The sequence below is a fragment of the Cydia pomonella genome, chromosome 26, assembly GCF_033807575.1.
Source record: "Cydia pomonella isolate Wapato2018A chromosome 26, ilCydPomo1, whole genome shotgun sequence".
NCBI lineage: Eukaryota > Metazoa > Arthropoda > Insecta > Lepidoptera > Tortricidae > Cydia > Cydia pomonella.
The window spans coordinates 703,441-722,672 of NC_084728.1; the positions used below are offsets into that span (position 1 = coordinate 703,441).

General features: G+C 37.4%; 1 protein-coding gene and 1 pseudogene across 5 annotated transcripts; both read right to left on the minus strand.

Annotated features, from left to right (window-relative positions):
• Nucleotides 1-1,370: 1,370 nt before the first annotated feature.
• On the minus strand, nt 1,371-18,811 carry LOC133532259 (uncharacterized). 5 transcript variants are annotated; one of them, XM_061870845.1, is made up of 6 exons: nt 18,635-18,811; nt 13,040-13,142; nt 9,617-9,782; nt 5,183-5,659; nt 4,099-4,171; nt 1,371-2,406 (listed from the first exon to the last, which is right to left on the minus strand). In XM_061870845.1, exons 2-6 carry the CDS (start codon nt 13,105-13,107, stop codon nt 1,691-1,693), a joined length of 1,500 nt encoding a protein of 499 aa, XP_061726829.1. In that variant the 5' UTR covers nt 13,108-13,142; nt 18,635-18,811; the 3' UTR covers nt 1,371-1,690. The 5 variants fall into 5 exon arrangements, with proteins under 5 accessions (XP_061726829.1, XP_061726828.1, XP_061726832.1 ...); XM_061870844.1 differs by lacking the exons at nt 13,040-13,142; nt 18,635-18,811 and adding exons at nt 16,006-16,125; nt 16,248-16,786; XM_061870848.1 differs by lacking the exons at nt 5,183-5,659; nt 13,040-13,142; nt 18,635-18,811 and adding exons at nt 16,006-16,125; nt 16,248-16,780.
• LOC133532260 (uncharacterized) lies at nt 17,340-18,639 on the minus strand (annotated as a pseudogene).
• Nucleotides 18,812-19,232: the final 421 nt, after the last annotated feature.

The window sequence follows — 19,232 nt, forward strand, 5'->3', positions numbered from 1 at the left end:
TTACACTCATCCAGTGGCGGATTTGCTGTGTTGGCCGCCCTAGGCCCCAGGCCCCCTAGTCACTACTAGCCGCCCCTTTCTCAGCATCCATCATATAGACTGCCGCCACTAATGTCTTGCCGCCCTAGGCCCGGGCCTACTGGGCCTTAGGACAAATCCGCCACTACTCATCCTGCCAACGATCTAAACAATCGGAAGAGATGTCGGGCCCGATAACTCTTGCAAGGGTTTTTTTTCCGTTTCACGAAAAATCAGCACAATGTTTACAATATTTCTTGATGTAAAAATAATTTTTCAACTGCAAATAGCGTTCCTATATATATAATTACTTTTTGAAATAGTGTCCATTTCAAAGAGTAAAGTAGTGATTATATGCTCTTTAGTCATAATTTCGTAGAAGTTTGACGTTTAAAAGAACCCACAGACCTGACAAACGCTTCGCTAAATAACTCCTGCACACACCTTCATGTCCGTGCACCGTCTAGGCAAATCGCAGCCAACTTATCCTGGTTTAACTCTATAACGTCAGCATCAAGTCAGCATTCAATCAAACCGTGTACTTTCAAATGGTGCACAATAAAAAAATGTTTTGTTTACAACCTAAGTATATTTTTTTTATTAAGTTTATACTGAAAAAATACATATGTATTTTAATCATGACATGTTCGAATCATTTGAAGATATTTCATAGACAAAACTTCCGTTGTACTTACAGTTATATTGTATGTCTATGTACTTACATAAAAAAACCTTTTAAAGAAAAGTAACAATGATGATGAAAAAACTTTTTTTTTTTAATCTTTATTTATTTATTGAGGGTTTTTAAATAAATGCCACCCTCATAGTGGCTCTCTAACAAAACTACACCAGTCTAATTTTCACTATTTCTACGTGCTATGATATCGATAACCATAGAATAAAGGAGCCCAGCCTCTTCCGAAGCAGGGGATGCTAGGATGCTATTGACTCGGCCGAGGTCATAGGAACAGACATTAAGCAAGCGACGCTGTGCGACACCTCGGCGACATTCCATTGTTATATGAAACACGTCTTCAATTACTCCGCATACATTACAATTGGGCGAGTCAACTTTACGCATCAAAAACGCAAAATTATTCAAAGGAATGTGGCCAGATCGCAATCTAAAGGCAACAATTAGATCCTGCCTGTTCAACTTACAAAAAGAAAACCATGGGGCTCGAGGAAGTGACGGTTGAATCGTTTTGTACCATATGCCCTTTGTGCGAGATCTTTCATCGAAATATTCAGACCACCTGTTAAAGCACATATTCTTGACTTTGTATAGAATATCAGTAAACCAAGGAACATTATGGCACTTTTTGCCCAGTTTTCAAATCAAAACAGAAAAACAAAATGTCCTAAAATTTTACTGACATAAAAAAAAAACAATTATAAAATTGAGAAATAACGAAGGAAAACAGGTACAGTCGCGGACTTTTTGGGCCAGTCAGGGTTCAAGATAATTTGGTTGTCTATAGGTACTAACGGAATGTCCAATGTAAAGTAAACCCTAAATAGTTCAACAACTGTCCGTGAGTGTACTGAAACATATCCAACAACAAATAATTATCCAGTATTGCATAAGTAAAATTAATTAGAATCACTTTGTTTTTGCTTATTACACTAACAGAATAGTTCATTCTTTTTGTGTTCTGTTTAAAAAATCACATCAACTGTTTCCATCAATTCTCACTTTACGCACAAAAACACGTTTTGCAAATTTTGCATCACTAGGTTTATTTGTTCTTGTGTCACTACTAGAAAATCCTATATTATCAGCTTCGTCATCTGTGTCATCTCTATCAATAACTTCTTCATTACCACTTTCACTTTTAGCAACTTTAGTTTTCTTCGGTTTAGCAACTCTTATTGCATTACTTTTCCTTTTTTTATTATCTTTAGTAAATACAGTTTCCCCCGCTGTGATTAAATCTACTATTTGTTCTTTTCTCTCTTCATCACTGTCGTTGTCTTCTTGAAGGCTATCATCAGTTTCATCATCTTCTTCATATTCATGTTTAACTTCTACCACCTCTTCCCCATCTTCAACATCAATTAGTAATTCTTGCGCAGCTTTCGCGTATTGAACAAAATCGTAAATTACTTGCAGTTTCACATCACAATCTTTACAGACAGTCTTCGGTAAGGATTCACTGAACTGTACAACAATATCATTGAAAGCTAGTTTGGTAGTGACGGAAGCTAGATGGGTTGGAGATATAGGAACGCAGTCTTCGCTGTATTTGCCACAGAACCGACATTGCTTTGTGTCTTGTTTTAGAGGGTCTTGCGGCTTTGTCGACGCTTTGGAAACTGAAAAAACTTGTCTTTGAGGAGTCAGATGGTCTTGCGGCTCTTCTAAGTATTCTGTTGATGCGTCGGAATCTGAAAAAAAAAATGTTTGTTATAATACATGATAATATCCTCAAAACTGTATTTGTCTAACACAATAACTGTGAAAATTTATTTATTAAAGTAAATAATATACAAAAAATATGAGTACTTATAAGCATAGCCAATAACAGAACTCCCTGGAATTTATACAAAATAAAACATCTGTGGGTAGACTAATGCTGTGCAAGAATTGTAAATATAAATTATATTGTAAATTTTTAAGACACAAAGTAAAAGAGGATAACTGGGAAATTTCCTAAACTATGTAGATAAAGTTCTAATTTTGCATAAAAAATGAATAGAAAAGTATCACTCTAAGAACAAAATGAATACATATCTAGCCAACACAGTATTAGCCTTTGGCATGCTTTAGCAGTGACCATGAATCCCCACATTCAACTTAATCATGTCAATATTAAGTTCACCTTCTGAACAGCCAACATTTTACATTTGCACACGAACTACTACAACTTCTCTCGAATATGCAATGCGATTTTGGCGCGACGAGCTCTTAGATTTGAAGCGACAATGTGTGGAAAACGCGAAAAGACTTATAGTGATTCCTATGAAGTCTTATTTTCATAGGAATCTGGTGTCTATGGTGCCATCGGCACTATATCGATAATTCGGCACAGTCGATGCGGACATTAGTTAGACGGACTCTATGAAGATGAAAGCAAATGTGACAGTCAAACTTTAATCTTTTACACAACCGTGGGCTCGATTCAACGCATTTAGACACTAATTTTTTTTTCTGAAATTTAGAGACATAGAAAATACTTGTGAGAATTCGTATTCGTATTCGTATTCGCGGGCTAGGTTTCCGCAACTCGACGTCGCAAAAAGAGTTGTAAAAACCCAACAAGTTGTACAAATATTCCGTCAGGATCATTAAACTACTATTAGGTGCTGACATCGCGTCCATAGTTAATTAGTGTTTCATGCTTTGCCTTTATCAAATTGTAAGTAAATGTGAGCTCGCCTTTAGTGGGAGACCGTATAAAAAAAAACCTTAGGCACGAAGCGCGGAAAAAGTGACAGGGGGCCTACCGCGAAAACCGAAATTCGCAAATTGCGGGGATCTTTCTCTTTTACTCTTAGAAAAAAATGCCCGCAATTGGCGAATTTCGATTTTCCCGGTAGCCGCCCAGATGTCGGGACTAAATAAAAAAAACTAGAAGGCAGGTAAGTAGACGACGCTGTGACGGTTATTTAATGAGATTTTTGATTTATCTTATGCCGGCATTAGCTGCAAACGAGATTAACTGGACATATTGTACGAAGCGGTATTGTAAAACTAATTAAGGAGCCCAAAGAGAGTATTTAAATTTGAACCCGAGCTTTCCCAATAATACACACAATGCAGGTTAATAAATGGCTAAAGCCTGACCAGTAATATATGATCACCCGCCATATTGAATTGAGTTGTTAGATATAGGTACTTGTTTTTTGTCTGTTTATAGATTTAATTTGTTGCTACATTATCGCATTGGGTTCAGCCTGTAATGATAATTGTATGTGTGGAAATCAAATAAATAAATAAATATCGCGGAATTTAATTGGAACTAAATTTTTCATACTAAACTGAACTGTCACCCTATACATGAGAATGACAGCGCCCTCTTGACAATGATCATATGTATATTTCTGGTCGGGCTTTACGTAAGAAACAATTAAACTCACCCAAGGCATCTATGGTGCTCTGGCTCGGGCCTGGCGAAGGTGGTGCTGCGATCAGCGGCGCTGTTGGTTCCGTCTGAAAAAAAATCAGGCAGAATATAATTCACTCTCTACAGGAGCTGTTTGAATCCAATGACAATTTTTGATGATTTAAAGTGAGACCAAGCTACGTTGGCAGCGATTTTGATAGCCCAGACTGTGCAAGTGTTAAATAAAATATAAAAATTTGACGTAAAAAATAACACTTGCACAGTCTTAGCTATTATCAAAATCGCTGCCAAATTAGTTTGGTCTGACTATAGATTTTTGTCTAACATGATAAGGATTCTAGAATAAAAAACAGAGTCAATTGTTTTCAGTTCCCAACCCAAGTATATTCAAATATTTCAAATAAAGCGCTCTGGACTATTTGGTGCTTGAAAATGCTCCAACGCGATTTACATTCGCGGCAGCTCGTGAGCTCCTCGAGCTGTAGTGAGCTCCACACAGCTGATAACAGCTAATCAGCTGACAACCACAATAATAATCCTTTGTCTTTCAACGCATCATTTACGCTTATTTAATACCTTTCGCGGTCCATTGAGCACAAACAAAAGACATTTCAATGAATCATGCATAAATATAATATTTAATTTCTTTTCCTCTGTTTCTAGATTACTTCCGTGTGATCGCACATGAACAATAGGCAACCATTTTTCCGACTTGAGAGTTGTCATTATTCCCCTTGTACGCCTTACACTTCAGAGCTAATGTACAAACTCGCCTCGTGGCTCGGCTCGCGGCTCGTCTCGTGTCTCGGGCACAGCTCGTTAGCTCCTCGAGCTAATGTACACATATCTCGCTCGGCCAAAGCCCCTAAGCTCGTCGAGCTCATCAATTTTAAACACAAGTGGCAAGGTATAAGGCTTGTAAAGGAATTAAAAGCCGAAAGCGAATGTAAACTACAAGCGCGTTTCCCGCGAGACGCTGACTCGTGCGCAAAAAACTGCTCCGGGCGTGAGCCCGGCGAGTGGCGAGGCCAGCCTCGAGCCGTTTACATACGCGTCTCGGGGCTCGGCTCGCAGCCCGACTCGCCACTGAACCTTACCTGTAACTTTCCAGACAAACTATAATCACGTTCCGTTTTCAAAGTCTTATTCTCTGACGTTAGCTGCCAGCTCATTTTCACCAATCTTATATCTTCAGTACCTAATAAATTCACCGAAGTCCTTTTAAAGCAATGTCCCGTATACAACTCCGGACTAGGCAGTTTCAGCTCTTTAGCGACAACTTTTCCCATAGCCCCGAAAGCGTTAATTCCAATGTTTTGATCGGCACAGCGTCCATTAAAATATCTTAAAAAGAAATACTTATTTATCTCGGCTTTAATTGGGCGTAAATCCATATATTTCTTGCAAATCTTATAGTATGGTCCGCTTATAGCGAATTTACGATCTATTTGGTTCTTCTTGGAGTTCATAATACGGACTGTAAGCATGTTTTGTGTGTCGATGACGTCTTTTACTTTTAGGTCGTGGAGTTCTTGACGACGGCATGCTCCCATGATGCCGAAAATTACGACCACCTGAAAGAACACGAAATCTGGAAAGTTATTCGCTCTGTAGCGATAAGGCCGCCTGTTGTTTACCTCTATCTTCATGTATTAAGGTAGAAGTACTAGTGCTCGACGCTGCACTAGTATTCGACATGGGCACTTTATGTCAAAGTGACAAGGATTAAGTTCGAATACAGAAAAATCTTCGTTGTTCAAATTTAACCTGTATTTCCATGAAATAAAGTGCCCATGTCGGTGACTAGTGCAGCGTCGAGCACTAGTACTTCTACCTTATATGTGTTTCCATGTACATTTTTTTTCAGAGGTTGTGCAATAAAGAGGTTTGTATTGTATTGTTATTCCAGCTGTGTTAAATTTTAACCCGCTCTTAATGGTTGCTCTTTCCTCTACTAGGAATTATTTTTCTGTTCCCAGTGGTAAATGATGACTGATGAGATACAAATTCCCAGTTCTAACAAATTAGAGGTTGGATCTGGGAATAGCCCGATCTGTAGGTACTCCCAAAATAAGGACAAGCACAGTCATGTTCGTGAATAGGGTCGTGTAAATATTTTTTAAAAACGTAAGAACTTGTAAAGAAAAGTGTTTCTGAACTCGACTGTAGATCTAAACTCAACAACTGTGACTAGGGAGCTGATTAGCCAAACTAGGAGTCCTGCGACAAAGAATACGAGCTTCTGCCAGCGACTTCGCATGCATTGAATAAGAACAGTCGCAATCAGATATATCGGAGCGGCCGCAGTGCTCAAAAATATCTGAACAGGCGCTATATAACGCCTTGACAATAGAGGCGTGTTCAGATATTTGTACCATATCCCACATCTATGGTATATATTCTGCCCTCCTTTACACCTCATTATGATTTCTGTGATGGAAACTATTCCATGAGTTCCATGACCTTTCCTGGGACTAATACTATCTCCATACAAAATTCCGTCAAAATGTTTCAGCAGTTTAAGCGTGAAGTGAAGAGGTATTAGACAGAGTTATTTTTTCATTTATAATACATATTAGTACAGTCACGGACTATAATTATTGAGCCATTTAGGATTTGCTTTACATTGGCCATTTAGGATTTACTTTACATTGGCCATTTAGGATTTACTTTACATTGGCCATTTAGGATTTACTTTACATTGGCCATTTAGGATTAACTTTACATTGGCCATTTAGGATTTACTTTACATTGGCCATTTAAGATTTACTTTACATTGGTCATTTAGGATTTACTTTACATTGGCCATTTAGGATTTACTTTACATTGGCCATTTAGGATTTACTTTACATTGGCCATTTAGGATTTACTTTACATTGGCCATTTAGGATTTACTTTACATTGGCCATTTAGGATTTACTTTACATTGGCCATTTAAGATTTACTTGACATTGGTCATTTAGGATTTACTTTACATTGGCCATTTAGGTTTTGCTTTACATTGGCCATTTAGGATTTACTTTACATTGGCCATTTAGGTTTTGCTTTACATTGGCCATTTAGGATTTATTTTACATTGGCCATTTCATACCGTTAGTATAGAAAACTAAATTAGCTTGAACCCTAAAAACTTCAAGCCCGTGACTGTACCTAAAGAAAAATACATCAAAACTTACCTTAATATGTAGAAAAACCTGATCAGACGCTTCAATAATAAACTTTTCCAACTCCTCCAGCGTAAAAAGTCTTGGCTTTCTTCGTCTCAAAACCATCATTCTTCTTTTTTAAGAAATCCGTCAAGTTCTTATACTTCGATATGTCTACTTGATTATACAACATCAACGTAGACTTGAGCTTCGAGTAATCCGTCCAGAGGGTAGATGGCTTGAATTTAGCGTCCAGGTTCTTGTAGTATTTCAGTAATACATCCTCGGAAAATGATGATATGTTGTTTTCTGATCTCCAAGTCATGAATGAGTCGTAGGACTTTTTGTAGTGACGGTGGGATTTTACTGGTAATGTTCCTGGTTTAGTAGAATTTGAATTGGCGTTGTCATCCATTTTTGCGATGTTATTTGCTATGTTTGTCAATTAATTGTCATATTACACTCTTGTATTGTATAATATAATAGTTGTGATCTTTACGTTTAGTTGTTTTATTTTCTTCTTTCTTCTATCACTTTAGAAAGGGAATGTATTAAGCAAAGCTCCAAAGCGGTTTATGAAATACCGGTTTATTTAGGTTTTCCTCCGAACTTTTATAAGAACGCGAACTTTTTAAGAACTTTATTGTAACCTAAAAAACCGGTTTATTCCACAAGCGATGAAACGGCCGGTCGGCCTGGTGGTGTGCCACGTAAACGTAGATACCGACATAGGAAGAAACCGGTTTTATTGCTCTAAACCGGTTAATTTGACAAGAACTGTTCTCATAAAAACCGGTTTAAAAATAGCGAATTAAAAGGTTTTACGACAAATACATGATAACGGTTTGGAAATTTAACCGGTTTCCGAGCCTTTGGTATTAAGGGCACTAAGGTGCATTGGGGTAACTTCAAAAGCGACGAAATTTTAGCAACACTTACCAAGGCATCTTGCTTACTGTTTGTACAATAGAAAGTGCTTCCTAGTTTAGTCGATATTTGCCATTTTCCAAATTACCCCGCTTTTTAGTTACCTCAACGCACCCTATAGCGTTTACTCGGCATATCACTTTCTATGACACTAATATATTTGTAATTATGGGTTCTACACACGTCACCGATTTGCTTATGATTTTGAAAATGGTCATGTATGTAATTCCTAAAACTGCCCGGAAACATGAGAAATAAATTATATTAGACACATTTCCTAGGAAATCTATACATTTCCTAAATAGCAATCGGAAATGTAATTCAAGATTTCTGGTACCAATTCGTTTTCGTATGTCGCAGTTCTAACCTACTCTTGTGGCGACAATTCGTGTTGGGAGGAATTTCATAAATTTTCGGTGACATATATTGCGGGCTACTAAGGTACACCAATTTTAATCGATTTATTAAATTATACCGGTAAAGGATTGTGTAATGCATTAAACGAGGTAGGTAGTAGTATCCAGAAAGTCTACCGCGAAAACGAAAATTCGCGAATTGCGGGAATCTTTCTCTTTTGCTCTCACTAAGACATAGTTAGAGTGACAGAGAAAAATGCCCGCAATTGAAGAACTTCGATTTTCGCGGTTATAGCCCTGATGTCGACGATGTAGGTATATATCATCTACAATTTCTGCTTCAATCTTACTGCTAATCTTCGTAATTTTGAAGAAGATATGGCTGCTGGTGCTGGTGTCACTCATGTATTCGAGCCAATCGTGCAGTTTTACAAAACTAGTCGCGACCTCGCGACAGTCGCGCCCATTTGCGCGCGTGAGCGAACTCATCAACCAATCGCGTTGTGGCGATGGCGTTAGACTACGCGATTGGCTCGAATTCGTGTGCGTGAGACCGCTGTACTTGGGGCCTACCGCGAATACCGAAATTCGCAAATTGCGGGGATCTTTCTTTATACTCTCAATACGACGTAATAAGAGTGACAGAGAAAAATGTCCGCAATTGACGAACTTCGATTTTCGCGGATATACTCGTGTACCCCATTCTCATTGCCCGTAAGGCCCGTTCTTAGATATATGGCAATGGCCATAGCTCTTGAGCCATTGCTCTTCTCCTGATAGTTCATAACTTTTGTAGCATACCCCTCCGTTTAATTTTCTTTTAGTTTTTAATTGAAAAAATTAGAAAATATATTTTTTTACCAGTGTTTTGTTCTATGGGACAGGTCGTTCAAGTCTGCCAACCCTCCATCTTCCAAACAAAGGGCAACATTTTCGCGTAAAAAAAATTCAGTTCTACTTTTTTCTAATCAAAACACGGTACCGAATATGCTCTTATATCAAATTGTGTAAACCACTTTCTATAATGTAATCCATAAAGCAAAATTGGGACTTCGTTTGTGTGGAGAAGAGGTTATCCCCCTTCCTCTTAATATAAACTTACAGGGAAAATAGAAGGTACAGCATCAGGGGTGAGCTGTGCCTGCAGACCAGCAAACGTAAGTTCTTCAGGTCTGAAGTGGGAACTGCACACTACTGGGTCTTTCCTTTTCGGGACATAACCTATAGCGTCTATCCACTTTTGTCTGATTGGTTCTTTTTTGGGGATTCTGAAACAGAGAAGAATTGTCTATGTACAGTTGCGGTTGTATTGAGTTTTTTTAACACTTTGCCATACACAGGAGCGTATTTACCCTAGTGCCAAGCGGCCCATGGCCCGGTGTGGCAGGCATTTTTACCTTAAATAAAATAAAATAAATAAATATAAATATTAAAGGGACATTCTTACACAAATTGACTAAGTCCCACGGTAAGCCAACAATAAGGCTTGTGTTGTGGGTGAGTGAGTACCATATACAATACAATACAAATATACACTTTATTGCACACCTCAATACAGAAACAGTACAAATAATACAACACATAACATATCCACAGTAACTCAAGCAAACAGAACAAGGAAAATCCTTGCAGACCAACCAAGACAACTACTGGGCACCCTGAGGAGACAAGATAATAGTACCACCAGTAGCCCAGCTGAGACAGAAAGGCTGCTGGTGGAGACCCATTTCCCAGGATGCAAAGTAGTAAATGAGCAAGACCCAGAACAGGATACAATGAACTATAATCCAACGGAAAGCGAATGGAGAACAGCAGAATGTATAACAGAACATAACAAAACGACCTGGGCAGTAAATAGTTTTGATAACTTTAAATCGCCGGGAACAGACGGAATTTACCCAGCCCTACTGAAATGGGGTGGACATACATTAATTAAACATCTATCCAATCTACTGTGCAGCTGTATAGCCTTTAGATATATACCACATAAATGGAGGGAAGTGAAAGTGATTTTCCTCCCAAAGCCAGGCAAAACCGATTACTCGGACCCCAAGTCTTTCAGACCAATCAGCCTTACATCCTTCATGCTAAAAACACTAGAAAGACTATGTGACAGAGAACTGAAGGACACGGCCCTAAAAAACATAGAAATCCATCCAAACCAACACGCCTACAGTCAAGGGAAATCAACTGACTCAGCTCTCCATGCTGTAGTAAGCAACATAGAGAATGCGCTAGCAAGGAAGAACTCATGCCTAGGCACCTTCATCGACATAGAAGGAGCCTTTGACAAGACAAACTTTAGCAGCATTCAGCAAGCATTACAAAGACATGGAACCAATCCACTCGTAACCGAATGGATAATGAATATGTTAAGACAGAGAATAATAAGACTATCCGAAAACCAAACTCATCAAGCACTAGTCATGAGAGGATGCCCCCAGGGAGGAGTACTCTCACCACTGCTTTGGAACCTGGTGGTGAACGAATTGATAACAAAATTAAACAACAAACACTTTATGACTATAGGGTACGCAGATGACTTAGTAATACTAATCAGCGGCCTAGTAATAAACACACTGTGCGATCTCACACAGACAGCACTGAAAATAGTAGAGAAATGGTGCAAGGAGAATGACCTATCGGTAAACCCAAAAAAGACCGACACAATTCTCTTCACACACAAACGAAAACTGGGTACATACGAACTGCCAACCCTTTTTGGCACAAGATTGACACTTTCAAAGGATGTAAAATACCTAGGCATAATCCTGGACGATAGACTGAACTGGAACAAACACCTGGACAATAAACTAAACAAAGCAACAGTAGCCTTTTGGCAATGCCGGAGGATGGTGGGCAAGAGATGGGGACTTGCTCCTCACATCATACTGTGGCTATACAAAATGGTAATAATGCCAATGATCAGCTACGGCGCGGTCGTATGGTGGCCCCGCACCCAGTTAACCACGGTAATAGACAAACTAAATAAAACACAAAGACTAGCATGTGTGGCTGCGACGGGCTGTATGCGAACTACTCCGACTGCGGCGCTAGAAATAATGCTAGGACTCCTACCATTACACATATACATACAAAAAGAAGCGGCTGCCACGGCTCTTCGGTTGAAAAAGCTAAACCTATGGACATCCTTCAGCTCATCGCACAAGAAGATCTATGAAAATATGATCTCAAAACTACCCATGCTGGAGGCGCCCATCGACAAAACACCAAAAACTATGATCTTCTGGAAAGAATACGCCATATCATTAACAGAAGATCCTAAAGAAGGACTAGACCAAACCAACCTAAGAATATTCACAGATGGCTCAAAAACATTTGAAGGGACAGGATGTGGTGTCTTCTCGGAGGACCTGAATATACACATCTCAAAACCCCTGGGAGAACATAACACGGTATTCCAAGCTGAATGTGTGGGAATAATAGAAGCTTGCAATGCTATAACAAGACGACAAGTGAAACACGAAAATATACTAATACTATCAGACAGTAAATCAGTACTACAAGCGCTATGCAGCGACAAACTTAATTCAGAACTCGTACTCGAATGTCATCGAAGCCTCACGGAAGTGAGCAAAGAAGGCAACAAAGTAACAATTCAATGGATAAAGGGGCATAGTGGATCAAGAGGAAACGATGCAGCGGACGAACTGGCCAGGAAAGGCTCAGAAATGCCGGCATATGGACCCGAGCCCATCATACCCCTACCAATATCCAATATACACAACCAGCTAGACCTACATCACAGACAACTGCACAATAAATACTGGAAGGAAATGGACACATGCAGGCAGACCAAGGATTTTCTACCGGAACTGAACCACAAACTCACCAAAATACTACTGAAAACACCTAGACATCAACTACGTAAAATAGTAGGATTAATTACGGGACATAACACACTTAACAAACACCTACACAATATGGGAAAAACAGACAGCCCCATGTGCAGAGCGTGCATGGAAGAAGAAGAAACAACAAAACATATTCTCCTAGACTGCAAACAGGTAGAAGTATACAGGAACAAATACCTAGGGACTCCGTGCACACTAGGAGAGGCATTTAGCAACCTGAAAACTTTGCTAGGCTTCGTGGAGGAGCTGGGGTGGTTAGAGTAGCGCTACCTCGTTTCACGCAAAATAGGCACAATGGTTGTCGATTTGCGGAAAATGCCCAGAAGCACTAACTAACTAACTAACTAATACAACACATAAAGAAGAGGTAAACAACAGGCGGTCTTATCGCTAAAACAATACACCTAAATAATAGGTATACAACAATATACCTATATAATATATAAATACTTTAATACATAGAAAACATGTACGACTCAGGAACAAATATCTGTGCTCATCACACAAATAAATGCCCTTACCGGGATTCGAACCCAGGACCATCGGCTTCATAGGCAGGGTCACTACCTTTTAGGCCAGACGGGTTGTCGATTTATGACACAGACCAAAAAATTATTATTTGATTTTTCTAACAATTTAAACTTACTTACCTGTAAAATGATATACCGCACCCACGAAATGATTCACTTCTACAGTATTTAATGCAACAAGCCCTCATGATATTTATCTTACTTTAATAATCTATAACACTAACTTTTAAAAATCTTAAGTTGAATAATTTATTAAAAGTAAAAGGAAAATCTAATCTGTAAATTTCTTTTTTCCGCATTAGAAAGAAGGTAAGCAATCTTGATGTGACTTTATATAAAAAAAAATTGAAAAATAGGTAATAGTGTTGTGTCCCTGCCGGTGAGTAAGTTGCCAGAGCTCAACGAGGGTGCGGAGTGTTAGGGGTTGGCAACGCGCATGTAACTCCTCTGGAGTTGCAGTTGGAGTTGCATAAAAAAAGGTAAGTCAGCAAATATGTAACAATTGTATTTATAATAAATTTTAGAGAACATTCTTACACAAATTATCTAAGTCCTACAGTAAGCTGAATACCAAGTTGTTTTGATTAAGGCCGAATACGAAGCGATTGAGCTAGCTCGTTTCACGGCGAACTGCGCGCCATCTATCGAACATCACGTGCGTTAGCTCGTACGAGTGCGCTAGCTCGGTATGCAGAGTAATGAATAACAAGTAGAGCATTGCTTACTTCGACAAACATGAATCATAAAACATACAAAAATCCAAATCTTTCCTCTTTATAATATTAGTATAGATTATAAGTTCTGTGAAGTACAGGGACACAAAAAATGTACCTTCCCAATTAGGGAAATAGGTGATGACTACATTTTTACAAGCTTTTATTTAGCTTCACCTGTCCCGTTGTCGGTCTGTCTGTCTGTAATAGAATCTTGTAAGTTAAATTTAACCTACTTTCCGTCGTCCGATTGAGCTGAAATTTTGTATGGACTTGTATGTTGGATGACAATGCAATGTCATGAGGTCATATATAAAAGTTTGTTTTCAAAAAATCTAAAGTCTAACACAAAATGTAACAAGCGACGTTCTGAAACTGATAAAAGTAAATAAAAAAACAAATTATTTTGTGTTATTTATTAATAATTTCTTTTTCTTAGCTTGTAAAACAATTGGCTCTGCTTTTCGTTTTCTTTCTCGTTTTTCATTTTTTATTTTAATTGCATCCATTATATATTTTGGGTCTCTTAATAGGAATTTTCCTTGGGAACCGAGGATCTATTAGCTCAGGAAACAAACAGTCTAAATAAAAATCCTTTAATTTCTTCTTCATTTTGGCTGACCAAAAATGGTCATCCCTTTCAATAATTTCCGTTTTAACTGGAAAATTTTCGCCCGACCAAATTGCAAAAAGACATTTTTCTCTTCTTAAGACATGAAGCTGTCCTTGAACTTGATAGTACCAATAATGTTCCTTGTTTATTTTCAAAATGTTATCGCGATCTTTTTTATAAAATGGTATTTTCTTATGTGTCATGTCTGGTGTATACTGTAAGTGAAATTATAAAAATAAAATAAAATAAATAAGTAATAAATATTTTTTTTCATTATCTATCGCCGTCTCTAAACAAATATTAAACGAGGTTTTAGGGCATTTCATTTCGACCAAAATTCCTTCTTCAGTTATTCCATCCGGAGATGCGCCAAAATATGGTACATCTGGATCAATATATAATCCGCATGATAATATTTTAACATTTTCTTGTACTGATAATTGCTCCAGAGCTAACTTCTCATTATCCTTTCCATGTTTAATGGATTGGACATGTTCGATGGATTTTTTGTATAAAATATCCTTTACAATATTTCGACAGCTCGTGTCTAAGCGTCGTTTTATAACGCGGCCAAAATTAGAGGCAGTTAAAATATTACGGCGCAATTCTAGCCACTCTCTACATCCACTTTGTAAATCGGTTTCCCGAGCTATTCTTTCTCTTTCTTCGGGACTCTTCTGCAAATTTTGCAAAAACGCTTCTTTTGATTTTAACATCATCTCTTCATCTATGTCTGGTTTACTACAATCTTCGCCATAATTTCTGGGATCCTGTTTTTCAAACCTTATCTTCTTTTTTATGTACTTTTTGGCAGACTTAAATTTTTTGGCTTTCCATTCTTCATATTTTTTAATATTATTTCGTGGACTTCGACCTACGATTGATTTGTGAAGAATTGATAAAGGTTTTCGAATGTTGAAAGATATTGCAGCAGTATTGCAACGCAGCTTTTATATATATTGGTATTTTTGGCTGAAGTTTATACTTTTGCCACCTAGAAATTTGGCAACGATACTATGGTATCTTTCTACAGAATTACTGTCAACGTCAATGACAAGGCTTCGAGAATGAGCAGCCAGTTGACTGTTTATAAATTTGATTCTTAGCCAAATCCTAGTTGAAAACAAATTTTCATCAATATTTTTGTCATCTTCATTTTTTGTACAATAAGAGTTTTTGCATTTATTATGCCGACCAAAAGCATGTTCGGCTGCATTTATTATATCAAGATGAAGACTTGAGACGTTTCCAGTTTCTTTGTGGGCTTTTATTGATTCAACAACCACTTTTCTCATGGACAAAATCCTTTTTTTCGTTAAATAATTTTCGTAAAATTCTGAGCAAGTGGTTTCGGCATTCCACCTTCTCAACCGTAAAGTATATTTCTGACGCTCCGGCGCCGTGTGTTCAAGCAGGTGAACATGACATAATTGTGCACAATAACATAATTTTATTTAAAGGTTAAATGGAAAGCTCTCACCAGGTAACTCGTACAGCTCGTACTCTTGGCTTCGCTGAGGTTTAACTTCGGCGTATGCGCGGTGATTTTACACATTATAAAACCGACACACATTAAACCCGCGTTTCTCGGGATATTTTAATAAAGTCGAAAATCAAACGAGAAACCCGCGCGGTCAAAATAACACGGTCCGGTTCGCACATCTGGCGACAGAATGGTCCTCAAAAAGGCTCCCAGAGGCGTCCCGGGACCCGACCGACCTCGACGACGGTCAAAAAAAACCAAACTCCTATGTACTTACCCCATACTCTCGGACAATACATTGACTATGACATTATTTGCGGTCTCTGTGCTTGCACTACTCTGTACATTATTTTCCGACTCGGTCGTGATATTTACATTTCCAGAGTTTTTCACTTGCCTAGAAACGTATAATTGATCAGTTTGGCTAGTACCTATAAATTAGTAAAAATGCAGCCTGTTAGGCAGCCTCCTAACAAAAAAGTACCTTACAAAAAAATATAACCCCAAAATGAAACTTACCACATTCGAGCTGCGTTCTTACGGTAAACTCTCTTTGTTTTACCACTTAGGTAATATTTATTTCTTTTCCTGCCCATATTTCACCTTTATAGTCTCTTAAACGCGCGTAAACCACTTAATTTACAATATTCAATACAGACACAACTGACCGTTGTCACCTCACGCCACACACCGAAGCGCCTCGCCTGGTAATTTATAAGGGCAAACTTCTTATCTGGCAATATGCAATATTACTAGGCGTTTGTAATTAAAAATTAATTAACGAATTATGTCAATAATTATTTTTTTGTATCGAATGTGAAGTGAAGAAGGCCGGCACCTTCGGAATCACAATACAATTATTTTTATGTAAAAATGTTTTTTCCTAAATTTATATTCACAGAGTTATGAAAGAAAAATAATTTTTAGATATCAATCTTTGAATATATATTTTTTTAATGGTATATCGATTTATTTTAAAATTTCAAGAAGGCGTGCACCTTGTGAAGGAACCGAACAAACCTACAAAAAATATTTTAACGCTTAGAATTACTTCAGGTCAAAGTTCTAGTGAACAGAAATAGAGGTACATGAAGTTTCGCCAGTTCGTATTCGGCCTTGACTAACAAAATATGAATTGGATGGTCTGAAATAAACAATTTTTTTTAATAAGGCTTGTGTTGTGGGTACTTAGACAATGATATACATAATATATTCATATTTATAAATACTTGTTGTTGCTGTTGTTATTGTGTTGTGTAAATATTGTACAGATGAGCCAAATACCTTGAAATATATACATATTTTTTAATTTTTTTTTTTTTTTTTTAAAGGGTTTTTCTATATTTTTGCAATAAAAAGACACAACAAGATTGTTGACTTTTTTTCTAATGCTAATATAAAAACTACCATTGCTAAGACACAAAACAGATAGGTACAGAAGTCAATCACATGTATATACTTCACTTTTCATACCTACGCTCGGCAGTCACTCTAGGATTGTCAAATATGGCTTATGCACAAAAAACTATAGTGATAGTTGCACTCTTTAGCTGTTTGATTTATTGTTAAGAATAAAATGGGAAGAATGGAAAAAATTAATAATAACTAAAATATTTTAATTTTAACAATGTGCTGATATTTTTTTGACTTTGACTTTGCAGCAGAAAATATCTTGCGATGATTTTCACAAGTGTTTGTTTACTCGGTAAACATAGTGTCTTTTAATAGCTATATTGCATGATTTCTATAGTAATCTAAATTGTTTTTTTTTTTCTTTATTTAATGCATGTTAACTCCGAGTTTCTTGTCGGTCCATATTGAGGTACCCTCCTCCAATTGAGGGGGGATTTAAATCCGGTTAGAGCCGGTGTAGCTTTATTTGACGTTCATAAGCGCATTGTAATATGCCTACTTGAATAATAAACTATCTTTATCGTATCTTAAACTATATCCCCATGGACTTACATACTATAATTTCAAACAGAAAATTTTGTAGTCCGAATATACCTGTTTCCATGTCCCAGAGTAATAATTTTGGTTTGTTGTTTAACAACTCTCGCGAAGGTTGGGGTCAAAAATTTGTCACATAACTTAAAAAACGTGTTGGCTTCAGACTGTATATTGTTTGTCATTTTTAGCCTCTTTCGGCATTGCTGAAGTTCACTTAAAAGTTTTCTTTTTCGAGGAGTATCATTTGAAAGGTGTAATGGAGTTTGCACTTAAGCATTTGTTCGCAAATTATAATCACACTGTACATTAGCATCAGCTGTTTCGATAATTGCTTGAATTCCTTTATTTTCAAAATTATTCAGTAATGGTAAGAGGAGTTGTGGAATTGAATTTCTTTTTAACAACTTTCGTCTTGAATTTATTCTAATGCAGTCGGCACTAAAATGAGCTTCACACACACGAGCATGAAAGCAACTTGAATCTATTAAATCTTCTCTATGGATCAATCTCAACCACTCAGTTCGCCTGAAACAAGATATAAACTTTATATTAAAGTGGATGGGGTGACTACGGGGTTAAAACGAACCATCGAAATACAAGTAAGTACTTAGATACCTACTTACCTCTCTGAAACCACTGGTAGCTTGAAAAACGACAATTCACCGTTTAATGTTGAATTTAAGCAACCGTCCACTGAACAGTTATAATAACTTTTTTTTTGTTCCATTATTGCACAAAAAAGTTCACAGACGCGTGTCTCAAGCGGATGGCACTCGAGCTCGCAGTGGTCCCTACCGATCCGAGATATCGTATCCGTGAGCAGTGTCTATACTGTCTATGTATGTGTGCGTTGCTCGAGCGCACTTGTGTAGATTGACTTCTGTACCTACTGTTTTGTGACTATAATGTTAAAGCTAACCAACTTTCGGTTATTTCGTGTATTTTGTAAGTAGTACTTATGATACGCGTGTTGGAATATCTCCTGTATTGTAAATATGTTATTATTGCGTGAGCTATTTTGGAGATGGTTTAAATAAAATAGAAATGTTCAATGAAAACACAGAAAACGCACCACTAACCCCACAGGCACAACAATATTTACGTCAATATTATGTTATGTCAAACTGTCAGTGTCACCTCACTGATAAAATTGTCAAACGCCGATCAGTGTTGCCAGAGCATTAGATCTAAAAATGCGATACGGATCTAATAATATCATATTTTAACCTAGTCTAGAGAGGCTTGGACACCAGAACGTGAATCATATGAGGAGTGTCTTTTCAAAAGGGCTTATTTCCACTTTGAACTTTTTTTGGGAAATTGGGAAAAACATAAATCCACGGTTTCCATTTCGAAATAATTGTTTTTTTCTCGATATTATATTAAATTAAGTTGCTATAAACTATAAATGTTATGGCACTACATCAAACACACAACGCTCTCCGTTCCCTTTTAATGATGGGCGCACAGTTATATAATAGACTACCTAACCAAATAAAAGAAGCTAAATCATTTCCTATATACAAAAAACACTTAAAAAAGTACATCTTAAAC

Bases quoted from the DNA above. Each gene is read 5' to 3' on its own strand.
- LOC133532259 (XM_061870844.1), bottom strand. From the start codon at position 16,324: ATGGGCAGGAAAAGAAATAAATATTACCTAAGTGGTAAAACAAAGAGA. The intron at 9,783-16,005 runs GTAAGTACATAG...TCTCTGTTTCAG, and splicing joins GTATTGTCCGAGAGTATGGG to AATCCCCAAAAAAGAACCAA. The intron at 5,660-9,616 runs GTAAGTTTATAT...GTGTTCTTTCAG, and splicing joins CTGTACCTTCTATTTTCCCT to GTGGTCGTAATTTTCGGCAT.